Raw genomic sequence first — 14,381 nt, forward strand, 5'->3', positions numbered from 1 at the left:
CAGGGCTGCCACTAAGACAAGTGCTCTGGGCAGGGGCAGAGCAGACAGGCCCTGTTTGTTAGAGACATGTCCAAACACACGAGCGCCAGGCTCTTCCGGATATCACTGATCTCCTCTGGATGCTCAGCTTTAGTTAGAGACGCATTTTCTCCTGACAGCTATGGAACACAATTACACAACGTCATTTTCACAGGAGTGAAGAAACCTACCAACAGAAAGGGGAGCTCCACATAAGGGCCACCGACGTGTAAGTGGACTGTATGTACCTCCTGGACATGTGCTTGCTCTGACTTACAGCAGCCAAGCCACAGAGAAAAGAGCAATAAATCCAAGCCACAAGGTTCTTGTAAAAAGGTATCTGTTTGGATTTTTAATACAAAATGACTCAAACACAGAAAGAAATATCATACAAGCTAGTTACTCAATTTAAAAATAAAACAAAAATAAATGCAACTAACAAATTTCAAATTGCCACTCCCTGTCTCCAGCCTAGATTAAAAACAGGAAATATCAAACCAACGTTTGTCTTTCTGAAGAAATCTTATTTTTAAAGAGAAGAAACCAATCCCTGAATCTGGCGGGTGGTACCAGAGGCCACAGTGGTTCTGGTAAATGGGGTACAAGAGGTTGCTGGAATACGGTCATCAGGTCCAGCTGCTTGCTAACGATGGTCATCTGAAGGCAGGTCAGCCCAGACACCATCTGACTCTGGCCAATGGCGTAGTGTGAGCCTCGGGTCACGGGGCCGGAGCCTTCCATTCCACATTTTCACTGGATCTCACCCATGTACAGCCTCTTGTCACTGGATGCTGAGAGGACTGAGAGAGAAAGAGCGAGAGGAGACAATGAAGGCTCAGGACAATCCTCGGGCTCAAGGGCCCTGTGTCAAGAGACAGCTGTGACAAAAAAGAGCAATTGGATTTAGCTGGGATTCTCCTAAACACACAGGGAATTGCAGTCTGGCTTTTCATCCAAGTCCTCTCGAAATCGGGAAGATGGCTGTACACAGGAAACAGCCAGGCTCAAACCCAAGAAAAACACTGTTGATGTCTATGCCAGTCAGTCTCAGTCTCTCAGTCTCTCAGTCTCTCCCTCCGTCCCTCCCTCCCTCCCTCCCTCCCTCTCTCTCTCTCTCTCCTTCTCTCGCACGTACACATGCATGTGCCCACCTATGTGTTTCTTTGGGGCTGTGACATTCTCAGACAAGGTTTGAGACAGTCTCTTTGTTCAGCCCAGTCTGACCTAGAACCTGCTATGTAGACTGGCTAGCCTTAAACCTCCAGTGATCCTCCTGCTTTTGCCCACTCAGAGCTGGGATTACAAGTCCCCACCCACCCAGTCAATGTGCTTCTTTATAGAGTCCTGGAGAACACTAACAGGTTTTCTTTAATTGGCTTAGATAGCTAATCAAATTTAATATAATTTTAAACTAAATATTCACAAACCATTCTTGACTACATACAATCCCTGCCACTCAGAAGAGACAAAAACATGGAGAGACCTGAACTGAGGGGTGACAAAAGGCCTCAGTCTATTCAGTCTTTTTTGAGGTGAGGAACTGATGGCTACCTCACCATCTAGGACAGCAATTCCAAGACTGAACCATAGATGGCAGCAACCCCCCTGAGGCATGTGTCTACTCCAGGCTCGCTCACTCGCTTGCTCGCTCGCTCATTCATTCATTCATTCATTCATTCATTCATTCATTCAATATAAGTAAGCCCTGTCTTCAGACACACCAGAAGAGGGCTCTGGATCCAATTACACATGGTTGTGAGCTACCTTGTAGGTGTTTGGAATTGAACTCAGGACCTCTGGAAGAGCAGCCAGTGCTCTTTGCCACTGAGCCATCTCTCCAGCCCTCCAGGCTCATTATTAATAAGCTGCAACACTGCTTCATACTGACTCTCCCTGAGATCCCCTCCTATGGTTTAAGTGCTGAGTTCACACCTGAAGAGCCTGGTTATTTGGGAGGCCAAGGAAGGAGAGGTAGGAAGATTACCTCAGATGAGGCCAGCATGGGATACATAGTGAGCATCAGCTAAGCCAAGGCTAAACATAGTGAGACCCAGCTAGAGAAAGACTTTCAGTTTGGCCTAGTAATGGTGGTGCAGGCCTTTAATCCCAGCACTTGGGAGGCAGAGGCAGGCAGATCTCTGAGTTCTAGGACAGCCAGGGCTACACAAAGACACTCTGGAAAAATTAAAAAGATTCCCAGTTCCATCTGAGCATTCGTATAAAAAGCAACCCCTGGGTTACTCCAGTGCTGGGTCTCCTGTACGCTGTCAACTGCCTTCCTCTGGTCACTGTCCCAGCCCCCACATCCCCACACCCTCAAACCCTCAAACCCCAGTGTTAACACTGGATTCACATAACTGACTCCTGCCTGCCTCTGTACCCCCAGGGTCCTGGAGAGAGGTCACTTCCCATCTGGAGCAGTCATGGCAGACTTGGACTTACTGATGGGCTCATCGGGATGGAAGGCCACCTCATTGATGGAGCCAGCATGACCAGGAAGCTTATACAGGATCCTTCTGCTTGTGGTGTCCCACACGTACACAAACCTGCAAGATGCCACAAGAAACAAAGGAAGGTCCCTTAGAAGAGGGTCAGAGCACTTGGGCTGGAAGCAAAATGGAAAATGTTTGCTTACTGAACTATCCTCTGGGCTTTGGAAAATAGGACAACACCAACTGAAACAGAATATTTGGGGCTTCAAACCAACCAAACTGAGGCCGGGCAGCAGTGCTGCATGCCTTTAATCCTAGCATTAAGATCTCTGTGAGTTCAAGGCCAGCCTGATATACAGAGTTCGTTCTAGGAAAGCCACGGCTACACAGGGAAACTCTGTCTCAAAAAACAAACAAAACAAACAAACCCCAACAAAATAGATACAGTCCATGACTGACTATGCTATTTACAGAATTGACAAAATTCTGAAATCACAGAAAGACTATCCTGCAATCCCAGCACTGGGAAGAGGGAAGCCAGGAGGACTATGGATTTGAGGCCAGCCTAGAATGTACTGAGAAGCTCTAAACCCCTATACTCAGCAAATGAACAAGAGTTCATTAGTTATGTCCCGTGCTCTCTCCGTGTGGGCTCCAAATCTGAGTAACACACTTGGAATAGTTGGGTATATTGGCACATGCGTGTAAACCCAGCACTTGGTACAAACAGGCTGCAAGACATGGAATTTACAGGCCACCCTGGGCTACACAGTGAATTTGAGGCCATTCTGGGCTATATAAGACCTAAATAGTCTAGACAGGAGGCAGACCCCATCCCTGCTTCTGAGCTAGTGCTCATGCCCTCTGATGCCTTTCTCTGCCACGCACAAGCCACTGTCCCTCACCAGCCCCGCCCCAGGCAGAGGGGAAGGCTGACGGCACTGGAGTCAGAATAGTGGGGCAAGGTCCACTAGCATGGACTCACTGGCCAGCTCGTCAGACAACTGCCTTTCTTTCGTTAGAATAGTGGGGAAAAAATGGATTCTAGCTTTTTGAGAACAAGAATATACGCAAAGTGGCACGCAGAATTAGTGACTGCTATTGCTAATGTGAGTGTGTTACACAGCCAGAGCCAATGAAGTCATGTGGCTGACCTGAATCCTCTTGGCCCGGCTCGGCCGGTGCCTGTAACAGGGCTGCGGAGGGTTAGAGGGCACAGGAGGAGGTGATCTGTAAGCAGAAGGGGAAACCCACCAGACCCAGGCACAGCTGGAAAGTGGTTTTCTGAGTTGGATATTATCTCTCAAGTTGGCAGAAACCAGCAGAAGCCTAGATCTCCAAGGGTTTACTTCAAGGCCTTGCTCACTCCTCATGGCTGCCAATTACATGCTAAATTTAGAGGGTTCCTTGTCCTCCCCACACGTGGGCATGTCACCATTTGGTAGAAACCAGGCTACTTATACAACAGAACTGACTGCTGACTTTAGGCTATCAGGGTGGCCTGTGAAATCCAGCCAAGCTCAGCAGAGGAGCACGCTTTCCTTCCACCAAGCCATGTCAGAGGAAGAGGAGCAAGAAGACATTGTAAGTCAGAAGATGTGAGCTGGACACGCTAGCTCACTCCTGCTCTGAGTCTGAAGACGGCCAGAGATCCATAATGACACCTTGTCTTGCAAAGTTTCTAAGCATGTCCCCAAAGGGAACCCCTGCTTTCAGGCCTCTACCGTGAACCTCCAGGCGTCACTTACAAGTCCTCCGTCACTGGCACTCAGAATCTCTACTCCATCAGATTTTCTCCCAAGTACGCAGCACCACAGACACCAAAACCAGCCTGTATCTGACAGGTGAATTCTGCCGTTTCCCATTCATAACTAAGGCCTTGAGCCATTCTAAGTTCATACTCGGGAAAGCCTAGTGACTCGGCAGAGATGGACGCTATCTAACCTGCTTCCCTCAGTGACACTGGCACTTTCCACCGAGCCTGGAGCTGATTCTGAATTATCTTTAACATTGACAGCTATGACCAAATGCTGGGTTGATACAAGGGTGGCATTTGATTGTCACCTCTGACCTAGGAATTTGTCCTTGAAACAGCAAGCGCTCAGAATTCAAGCACCAACCAGGACCCTGGGTTTACAGAGGATGTCAAAAGATTGTTCTGACTGTGAGAGCCATTCACAGAGATGCCCCCAATGTCTGTCTAAATGTAAGGAGGAAAAATATGTATAAAAGTTAGATGTATGAAACAAAAAGCAACGCGTCATGCTAAAGGGAGAGAGAGGGGGAAGGGAGAGGGGGAAGGAGAAAAGAGAGAGAAGGCGAGAGAGCGAACATTGAGAGAGTGCCATGGATAGCTCAGAGAAGGAGCAGAGTGGTTACTGGGAAGACAGTCTAGAGAGCACTGAGGGAGGTGTAAAAGACCCTGGAGAAGAATGGCAGGAGGGGACAGCCTCTAATGTATTACATGACGGGAAGGAGAAGGCAGAGACACTAGGAAGATTATGAGTCTCCAACAGATATAAGCACACTGTCGACTCTCTAGGCCTAAAAACAAACAGACAGAAAACTACGTGTGTCCAACATGGGCTCTAAACCATTTATCTTCACACGGCTTCACCTCTGAGAGCCCCTCAGTCACGTGGAGAGCTGTACCTCTGTTGTCTTCACAGTTAGGCATTAGGTGTGGGACCCGCATAGCCACCCCATTCTCCACCTCATACCCAGGGACCCTTACCTGTCTGCTGAGCCAGCTGCTATCTTGCTTCCGTCTGGTGACCAGGAACACCTCAGGAGGTTCTGCAATGAAAAGAGACTCCATGAACAGTTAGTGTGCTAAACCCGTCTCGCTGCACTAGGGGTCAGCTGACTTAATTCCCTACTAGGCTTCAGTATCTCCCAGACGTCATCAGCCATCACACTCCTGCTCAAAACAGCACGCTCGGTAATCTCATTAATTTTTCTTTAAATATTTCCGTATCTTACTTCTAAAAAAATTTCTTATTCATGTATTGGCTTTTCTAGACAGGGTTTTTCTGTGTAACAACATCCTTGACTGTCCTAGAACTCACTTTGTAGACCAGGTTGGCCTCGAATTCATAAAGATCTGCCTCCCAATTGTTGGGAATAAAAAAAAAGCATATGCCACTATGGCCTGGCCTACCTTATTTATTATCAGTCTAAGTGTATTATTTTAGGTGATCTGTCTGTAAGTATGTTTGGGCATCACATGTGTGCCCAGCAACTGAGGAGGCCAGAAACAGGCATCACATCCCCTGGGACTGGAGTTACAAACAATTATGCTCTGTGGTTACCAGGAATCAAACCCTGGTCCTCTGAGAGGGCAGCCAGTGCTTTTAACTGCTGAGGCAACTCTCAGGCCTGCTTTGTAATCTTATTACACATAAATACTAGATGCAGAAATGTTTGACCCGGGTTGGGGATTTAGCTCAGTGGTAGAGTGCTTGCCTAGCAAGCACGAGGCCCTGGGTTCAGTCCCCAGCTCCGGGAGGGGGGGGGGGATGATTGACCCCAGTTATTTTTTTATTTTTTATTTTTTGGTTCTTTTTTTTGGAGCTGGGGACCGAACCCAGGGCCTTGCACTTCCTAGGCAAGTGCTCTACCACTGAGCTAAATCCCCAACCACCCCCAGTTCTTTTTTTTTTTTTCGGAGCTGGGTTGACCCCAGTTATTAAGGACAAATCTGTCCATAAAAATTTGTTCTGTCTTTAAATGAAGGCTCATAGCTTCACCTACCTTGACTCTTATTAAAATATTTTAAAATTTTATCTTGTTTTTATTTTTCTTTGCTGTTTATCTTGAAGGAAAAAACAAACAAACAACAACAAAATCCCCACCAAACCCAATAGAAATAAAATTTATTTATAAAATAAAGCAGTATGGGTAAGTTCGCAAAAGGAAACCACTGACATCTCTTAAGTAGCTCTCTGACAGAGAAGCTGCCTCCAGAGGAGCTGCCCAGGACACGTTGGAGAAAACGATCCTGAACTGGAGCCATCACAGACCAGGAACAGACACAGACCAGGGCTCTGACAGCTGGTATCTAGGTAACAGCAATGGGGGCCTGGGCCACAGACAGTAACTTACAGGATCGAGATTCCCAAGGGATAAGGCCAGAAATGAAAGCCCTGTCAGGGAGGTGCTGAAGACAGAAGTCTAGGAATGAGAATGGGCCCCAGTCTGGCAACCCATGAGACTGCCTTCTCTAATACACTGTATTAATTTTGCTTCTGGCAAGAAGAGCTGTGAGCCCGCCATGGGGGCAGCTCTTGTAATCTGAGCACATGGGAAGCTGGGCAGGAGGGAGGGCAGCTTTGATGAAGAATGGCTACTATTACCAGACTTAACTCATTCATAGTGCGTCAACAACTCTATCCTGAGCATCACTTCAAATACTTCTTCAGATCAAACGCACAGTGAAACCAACCCCCAAGGCAAGTCCTACTCACCTTTTCAAAGTTGTGGACATTTCCTTGAAATATCTTCACACATCTCTCTTTGGGAGCAAATGGCCGGACATCCCAGACACGCACTACAAAGCAAATGGCAAAGCAGTCACGCTACAAACACAGCCGGAGCCAGCAGCTTCTAGGTCAGTACCAAATGCTGTCTTCTGGGGAGGAGGCCCCATATGACTTCCCTTCTCCTGTGGGAACAATCTACACTAAAGCTGGGCCGCAGGGCCATCCTTCTCACTAAGCTAAGAGCACAGAGGAGAGCGGAGGAAGCAGGAGAGAGGACAACACAGTTGGGATTGCAACTGAATATAGTTAGATCTGCCTGTCAAACGCACGCGCACGCACACACACACACACACACACACACACACACACACACACACACACACACACACACACCGTTTTTTGGGGGTGGGAAATGAGGCAGGAGGTTCAATATAAATGAGACTTTAAGGTCTCCCTGGATCTTAAAACACCCAAAATGAAAAAATACTTCCCAAATGATCTCTGACAGTTTACAGTCATATCCAGCAAAGCTTCAATATGGCAATCAATTTTTTTTTAATTAAAAACAACAACACCAAAAAAGTTCTGTGGCTAAAGAGACAGCCTGGTGCTTAAGAACACTTGTCGATCTTGCAGAGGACCTGGGTCCAGTTCTCGACACCCACGTGGTGACTTACAACCACCCACCTGTAACTCAGTTCCAGGAGGTCCAGTGCCCCTTCTGACCTCTAAGGGCATCAGGCACACATACATGGGAGCACATAAATCCATGAGGGCAAACATTTGTACACATTGAATAAAAAGAAAAAATATTTTTGGGATACAATGTGAGCACATGCTTAGGTATATTCCTGTGTGGAGATATCAGAGGCTAGACTCCTTGCCTTTCTTTCTTTCTCTCTCTCTCTTTCAGACATGGTCTCATTCTGCAGCATTCCATGGCCTGGAACGCTATATGTCAGAGGTTCTCAACCTGTGGGTCTAGATCCCTTTGACAAACTTCTATCTCCAAAAATATTTAATTTCTAGTCATAACAGTAACAGAATTGTAGTTGTGAAGTAGCAACAAAAATAACTTTCCAGGTCACCACAGCACAGGAACTGTAGTAAAGGTCGTAGCACTGCCTTATGTAGATCAATGAGGCTAACCTTAAACTCACAGAGTTCTGCTTCCCAAGTGCTGGGGTTAAAGGTGAACCACTGTGCTCAGCTTCTACCTTATTTTTTGAAACAGGGTTCACTGAGCCTAAAACACTCTGAGCTGCTAGACTGGCTGCCCAGGGAGCCCCAGGGAACCCCAGGGAGTCCCTTGCAGGGGATTACAGATGTCTGAACTCAGGTCCTCAGGTCTGAACAGCAGGCACTTTACTGAGTCATCTCCCTTAGCCTCCACCGATTGCTGTGATGAGGTCGGTAAAATCCAACTTCTCCTTCCTTTTTACTTGACAGTCACTGACAGAAACCACCCTAGTGAGATTAGTGCATATGACACTGTCCTTCCTCCCCAGGACACACGCACTGCTCCCCATCCCCAGTACATGCGAACACTGTCCCCATTCCCAGTTGCTGGGGATTTAATCCAGGGTCTCACGTACACCAGGCGAGTGCTCAACCATACACTCGTGCCTTAGAAAACACGAACTCGATCTAATTTTGAATCTTATATAGAAATATGGGTAATCCAGGTAAAGTGAGAATACATCTTGGCTTCCTGCTCTGCAAAATTAAGAACACCACCACCACCTAAACACCACATTTTTTTTTTTTTTTTTTTGATACAGTCTCATGTAGCCCTGGGTAACCTTGACTATTAACTGAGGTTAACTTTGAGCTTTTAAAACAATAAGCCTATTCAAAGGATAACAGTAACAAGGATTCTCACTATTCTAACAGCGATGTAGGGAAGGCTTCGTGTTCCTTACTTTCAGAACATAGACTAGTCAAAGGTAAATCCACCCAAGGTCACGTGCAATCATGCACTGTGAACAGCAGTGAGAGCCATTATACAGCAAGGGTGGCTACATCGGAACGTTTGCTCCTGACGTGAGAACACGTTCATGAAGTAAAGACGCAGAGCCATCAACAGGCACTTCCTGAGCATCTGTTACACACCAAACACACTTGTGCTCTGGTCTCCACAAGCCTGCCAGCCTGCACAGCAAGGGCATTTCCTACTTGCCACTGTCCGTCTCACTACAGCAAACCCATCCTCCCACTCTGTACCTCAGTGACAAGCAGAGGGAAAGGGAAAGGGAATGTGCTGGGAAAGCCAGAGTGGTGACACGTTTTCCTGAGGACTTTGCTACCGAGGGAAGACAACTGTCAGAAAAGAGCACATAAGAAAGCTTCAAACGGTCAGCAGACGACCACCCATGTCACTGGTAGTCAGCCAAAGATCCCAGTATCAAGTCTGCATCCAGAGCATCTCAGAGCTGAAAGGGAAGTGTAGCCCTCTGACTACCTGCGTGGGAAGGCAGTGCATGGAGGAGATGCCGTGTGTAAAACTGCTCAGACCGGCACACGAGACTTAGGACGAGACTTCTACATCCTGGTCTTAGAACCCTGGATCCTAGATCACCTCTCCTAGCTGACAGGCGGATCTGTCAGCCCCTTTCCCATTGGACTTCACTTAGCCTGAGGCACAGTTCCGTCCAGACCTTCTGTGTGGCTGGATATATCCCCAGACTCCCAATAAAAATATTTTTACAAGATTTATGTTTTTAGTGTGTGCAAATGTGAGGGAGCTCGCTCACAAATGAACGAGGAGGTACACGTGGCACGGAATGTCTATGGAGGCTAAAGGACAGGAGTGACTGTTCTTTTATCACGTGAGCCCCAGGCTTAAACTCAAGTACACTAAATGCCCCAACCCCATCTGGGGTCGCCAGACCCCAGCCCCAGAACAGCTGTTCTCCAAAGTTACCTGTGTTGTCCATTGCATTGGACAAGAGATAAGATCCTTCAGAACTCAAGCTCAAGCCAGTTACAGAGTCGGCATGGCCTCTCATGGTGTAGGTTAACTTGTTTTGGCGTAGGTCCCAAACCTGCAAAAAATGCAAAACTATACATTCAGGATTCAAATTGAAAAACAGTAGAGAAAGGCAGATGTAGTGGCAGACACCTTTAATCCCAGCTCTCTGTGATTTTGAGGCCAGCCTGGTCTACATAGTAAGTACCTGGAGAGCCAGAACTACATAGACACTGTCCCAGACAAGGAAAGAAATGAGAGGACCAGCAGAGACACTGGACATGGTGGCTCATGACTTTAATCCCAGCCCTTGGGAGGCAGAGACAGGCAGATCCTGTGAGGTCAAGGCCAGCCTGGTTTACACAGCCAAGCCAGGACAAACAGGGCTGTATGGAGAGACCTTGTCTTAAAAACAGCAACCAACAGACCAGATGGATGGAGTCTACAGAAGGCGCCTGGAGGTCAGTGTGTTTGCTGCTCCTGTGTAGGATCTGGGTTTGGTTTCCAGCAGTGACACCGGGTCACTGTCTGTAATTATCACTCCAATGGGGATCCAGTGCCCTCTTCTGACACACAGCAAGTGAGTGCACACGCAGGGCACACACGGAGGCAAAACATTCATATACATCATTTAAATTTTAAAAAATCTAAGAAATGAGAAAAAAAAAACCTATGTAAAACCAGATGCCAGGCTTAGTGGTATATGTCTATTCCAGCACTCAGGAAACAGATGACGAAGGAGTTTGAATTTGAGGCCAGTTTAAACTGAGTTCCAGACTAACTTGGCCACGAGACCATCTCAAACCCCCAAGCCCCAAGCCAAGAGCATCCCTTGTGGAGAGAGGCAGAAGGATCAGGAGAAAGATACTCTGAGCTATATATGCATTGAGGCCAGAGGTTTCAAGACAAAAATTAAAAACCCCACAATGGTGGGCACAATGGTGTATTTAGGAGCATCATTGGGAAACAGTCAGAATCGCAGGGAGTTCTAGGCCAACCAGAGACACTCAGGAAAACTGACAAGACAAATGAACACAAAGCCCAAAATTATATAAAGTAAACAAGAAACTGAAAAATACTGTGTATGATTTTTCATCTTATGTCATATATATGCATACAGAAGCGACACATACATACATGTATGTGCACACATACATTTAGAAAAGAAAAGGAAAAGCTTATTTATGCAAAGAACCATTCTGAGCGTCTTCTGGAAGACAGACACAAGAGTATGGAGGTGTCTGTCCTCTGCTGTTTGTTTAGAGCTCAGGTTCAAGTCCACGGTTTTGGGCGCTACCGGTGAATTAATTCTCCGGCCTCAGCAGTGTCCACATCTTCTGTGTGTGTCTGTCTTTTTGTGGTGCTGGAGACTGAACCGAGGGGCTCAGGCAGACCAGGCAGGTGCCCTTCCATTCTAAGGACTCCAAATAATAAGGCTGTGCACATGCCTGGCTCGTGGCAGGCTCTAAAAATAACTCTAAAGCCAAAATATAAAGATATATATAATAGACGACTAAGCATATATGTAAAAATAAACATTAACACCAACAGAAGCAGCCTGGATGTCACGAGGAAAAGATTAGCAATTCTGTGAAGGTCATTGGTATTCAAAAACCCTTCATTTAATACAGCCATGTAATTTTTCTAAATGAATAAAGTATCTGACATCCCCTAAAGCAAGACGCTTTTTTTCAGAAAGGAGTTGGGTAATGCATGTACGATGTAAAGTCTGAATAGTGGGGCTGGAGGGTGGCTCAGCGGTTAGGAGCACGCGCTGCTCCAGAGCATCCCGATGCATTTCCAGGACATACACTGGAGGGTACTACAGCTACAAGTTAACTTAGCTCCCAGGGATCAGACACTCTTCTGCTTCCTAAGGATGTATATACTCACACAAGCACCCACACGCGCACACGGAAACACACCCACTGTGAGTGTTTAAATATATGTCTCCAACGCCAGCACTCAGAAGGTGCAGGTGGAAGGAGGCGAGTTTGAAAATCTGCCGCCCAAACAAAATAAGCCGGGTGCCGTGGCTCTCACCTTTAACCTCAGCCTTAGGAAGCAGAGGTAGGGTTCAAGGCCAGCCAGAGCTACAGATTTACTGCGAACGCCAAACCAGAAGTCTTAGCTCAGAAAGATGAAGACTGCATGCTTATGAGAACCAGGACGCTTTCCAGAAACACAGGAAGGATATTCTAGAATACAGAGCTAAATTTAAAAGCAATATTCTTGGACTATATTTGTATGTTCCTCATATTTGAGATAAGTTCAAATTTTGGAGCAGAACATGCAAATATCAACATTCAATGGCCAGGACTTATCCTCTACAGAGAACCTGCCCTACGAGAAGGTGTAATATATTGTCTCCAGAGAAGACAGGAAACTCCTAACAAGGACCAGGCAGACCTCAGAAATACACTACACTCTAGTTCACAGAGCAGCAGCAGCCACACTATTCATAGTCAGAAGATGTCGTTAACACGAGAAGGTTGCTCTGCCTGTCTGTCCCTGTAGTGCAGATAGAACCAAATTCTTGCAGCTTGACTAAAAAGAAGCCAGTCCCACACAGGTACACACTCATATTACATACCCCATACATTCTGGAAAGGGAAGTATAGGACAGACACAATGGCTGACAGACACTGGGATGGGACATGGAACAAAGGCCACACTGTAAATTTTTGGGGGATGGGAACTGTCCTACACTCTGGTTATCTGTGGTTTATTTTTATTTCATATTCATTAGTGTTTTACCTATGTGCATTGGTGTGAGGGAGTCAGATCCCCCGGAACTGGAGTTATAGACAGTTGTGAGCTGCCATGTGGGTGTGGAGAACTGAACCTGGGTCCTCTGGAAGAGCAGCCAGTGCTCTTAACCACCAGCCATCTCTGGTTACTTAGCAATTTTTTTGTTTTCTTTTGGAGATAAGGTCTTATTATGTTGCCCAGGCTGATCTCAGGCTTGTGATCCTCTTGCCCTAGCCTCCCTACTTTAGCACTATAGAGAATGTGATCTGGGCAAGCATTAACATGGTTAAATGATGAGTATAGGATTCTGCCTGCGTGTACACCTGCACGCCAGAAGAGGGCATCGGATTCCATTACAGATGGTTGTGAGCCCCCATGTGGTTGCTGGGAATTGAACTCAGGACCTCTGGAAGAGGAGTCAGGGCTCTTAACCGCTGAGCCATCTCTCCAGCCCCAGCATTAACATAAAATAAGTGCACACCAAGTTAGATCACATGTATCTTTCCCCATGTATTTATTCGTTTATTTACTCATTTCTTTGGAGAGTGCACCTGCACTTAGGGAGGTGAGATGACAGCTTGCAGGAGTCAGCTCTCTCCTTTTACATGGCCACGAGGGACTGAATTTAGGTCCCCTGACTCAGGAGTGGTGACAGGTCACGTCTTCGCTACTTTCCTGCTGCTTGGTAAAACTAAAGGACAAAAGTAGCTTACAGGAGGGTTAATCTGGCTCATGGTCTGAGGGTACTCCCAGTGAGGAGTTCTCACAGGAGGGACATGAGGCAACTGGTCGCATGTCAGGAAACACAGAGCAAGGACTGCTGGTGCTCAGCTAGCTTTCTTCTTTACACGCAGTCCAAGACCCAGTGAATGGTAGGTACTCCACATTACAGTAATCTCAGTACTTCAACCCTCACACACATGCCCAGAGATTCTAGACCCTCCTGCTATACTGGCTGGTTTTGTGTGTCAACTCGACACAAGCTGGAGTCATCACAGAGAAAGGAGCCTCCCTTGAGGAAATGCCTCTGTGAGATTTAGCTGTAAGGCATTTTCTTAATTAGTGATCAATCGGGAAGGGCCCCATGTGGGTGGTACCATCCCTGGTCTTGGGTTCTATAAGAGAGCAAGCTGAGCAAGCCAGGGGAAGCAAGCCAGTCAGCAGCACCCTCCGTGGCCTCTGCATCAGCTCCTGCTCCCTGACCTGCTTGAGTTCCAGTCCCGACTTCCTTTGGTGATGAACAGCAATGTGGAAGTATAGAAGAATGAAAGGGAAGGAAGGAAGAAATTAAATAGTACCAAAAACTCTTCAAGCATGCATGACTGTGGATCCAAAATCTGGGTTCTGTCTGCTTGCCTGTCTGTCCCTGTTGATGTCTAGTCCTCCTCCTCCTCCTCTACCACCACCACCACCACCACCACCACCACCACCACCACCAGGACAATCAACCTTCGTGAAATACTGTGGTGAAGGTATAATCCATGGGGTGACCACACGATGATGTTGAAGTGTGACCTCCAATCCAGCGTCCACCTCCCAAATGCTTGGATTACTCGCAGCCTCATCCCTCTAATTTTATTTGAGGCTGAGATGAAATTCAGGGCTTTGTGCATGCCATGGAGGTATTCCAGCCTGTGAACTGAACTGCAGCTCCAGCCATCTATTGTTTTCTCAGCATTTCATCATGGCTGGCTCGCTAGGAGGAGCAGGGAAGGACATCCTCAGCCACAT

General features: G+C 46.9%; 1 protein-coding gene across 1 annotated transcript in view; it reads right to left on the reverse strand.

Moving 5' to 3' along the window:
- Nucleotides 1-341: 341 nt before the first annotated feature.
- The window catches only part of Snrnp40 (small nuclear ribonucleoprotein U5 subunit 40), a 31,808-nt gene continuing 17,768 nt past the window's right edge, over nucleotides 342-14,381 (reverse strand). The window contains exons 6-10 of the mRNA XM_032897001.1: nucleotides 9,855-9,975; nucleotides 6,917-6,999; nucleotides 5,185-5,246; nucleotides 2,461-2,564; nucleotides 342-818 (exon numbers count right to left, since the gene is read on the reverse strand). Coding sequence (XP_032752892.1) covers nucleotides 769-818; nucleotides 2,461-2,564; nucleotides 5,185-5,246; nucleotides 6,917-6,999; nucleotides 9,855-9,975 — 420 coding nt within the window. The 3' untranslated portion in view covers nucleotides 342-768. The remainder of the gene's footprint in view (nucleotides 819-2,460; nucleotides 2,565-5,184; nucleotides 5,247-6,916; nucleotides 7,000-9,854; nucleotides 9,976-14,381) is intronic.

Source organism: Rattus rattus, chromosome 1 (assembly GCF_011064425.1).
Source record: "Rattus rattus isolate New Zealand chromosome 1, Rrattus_CSIRO_v1, whole genome shotgun sequence".
Lineage (NCBI taxonomy): Eukaryota > Metazoa > Chordata > Mammalia > Rodentia > Muridae > Rattus > Rattus rattus.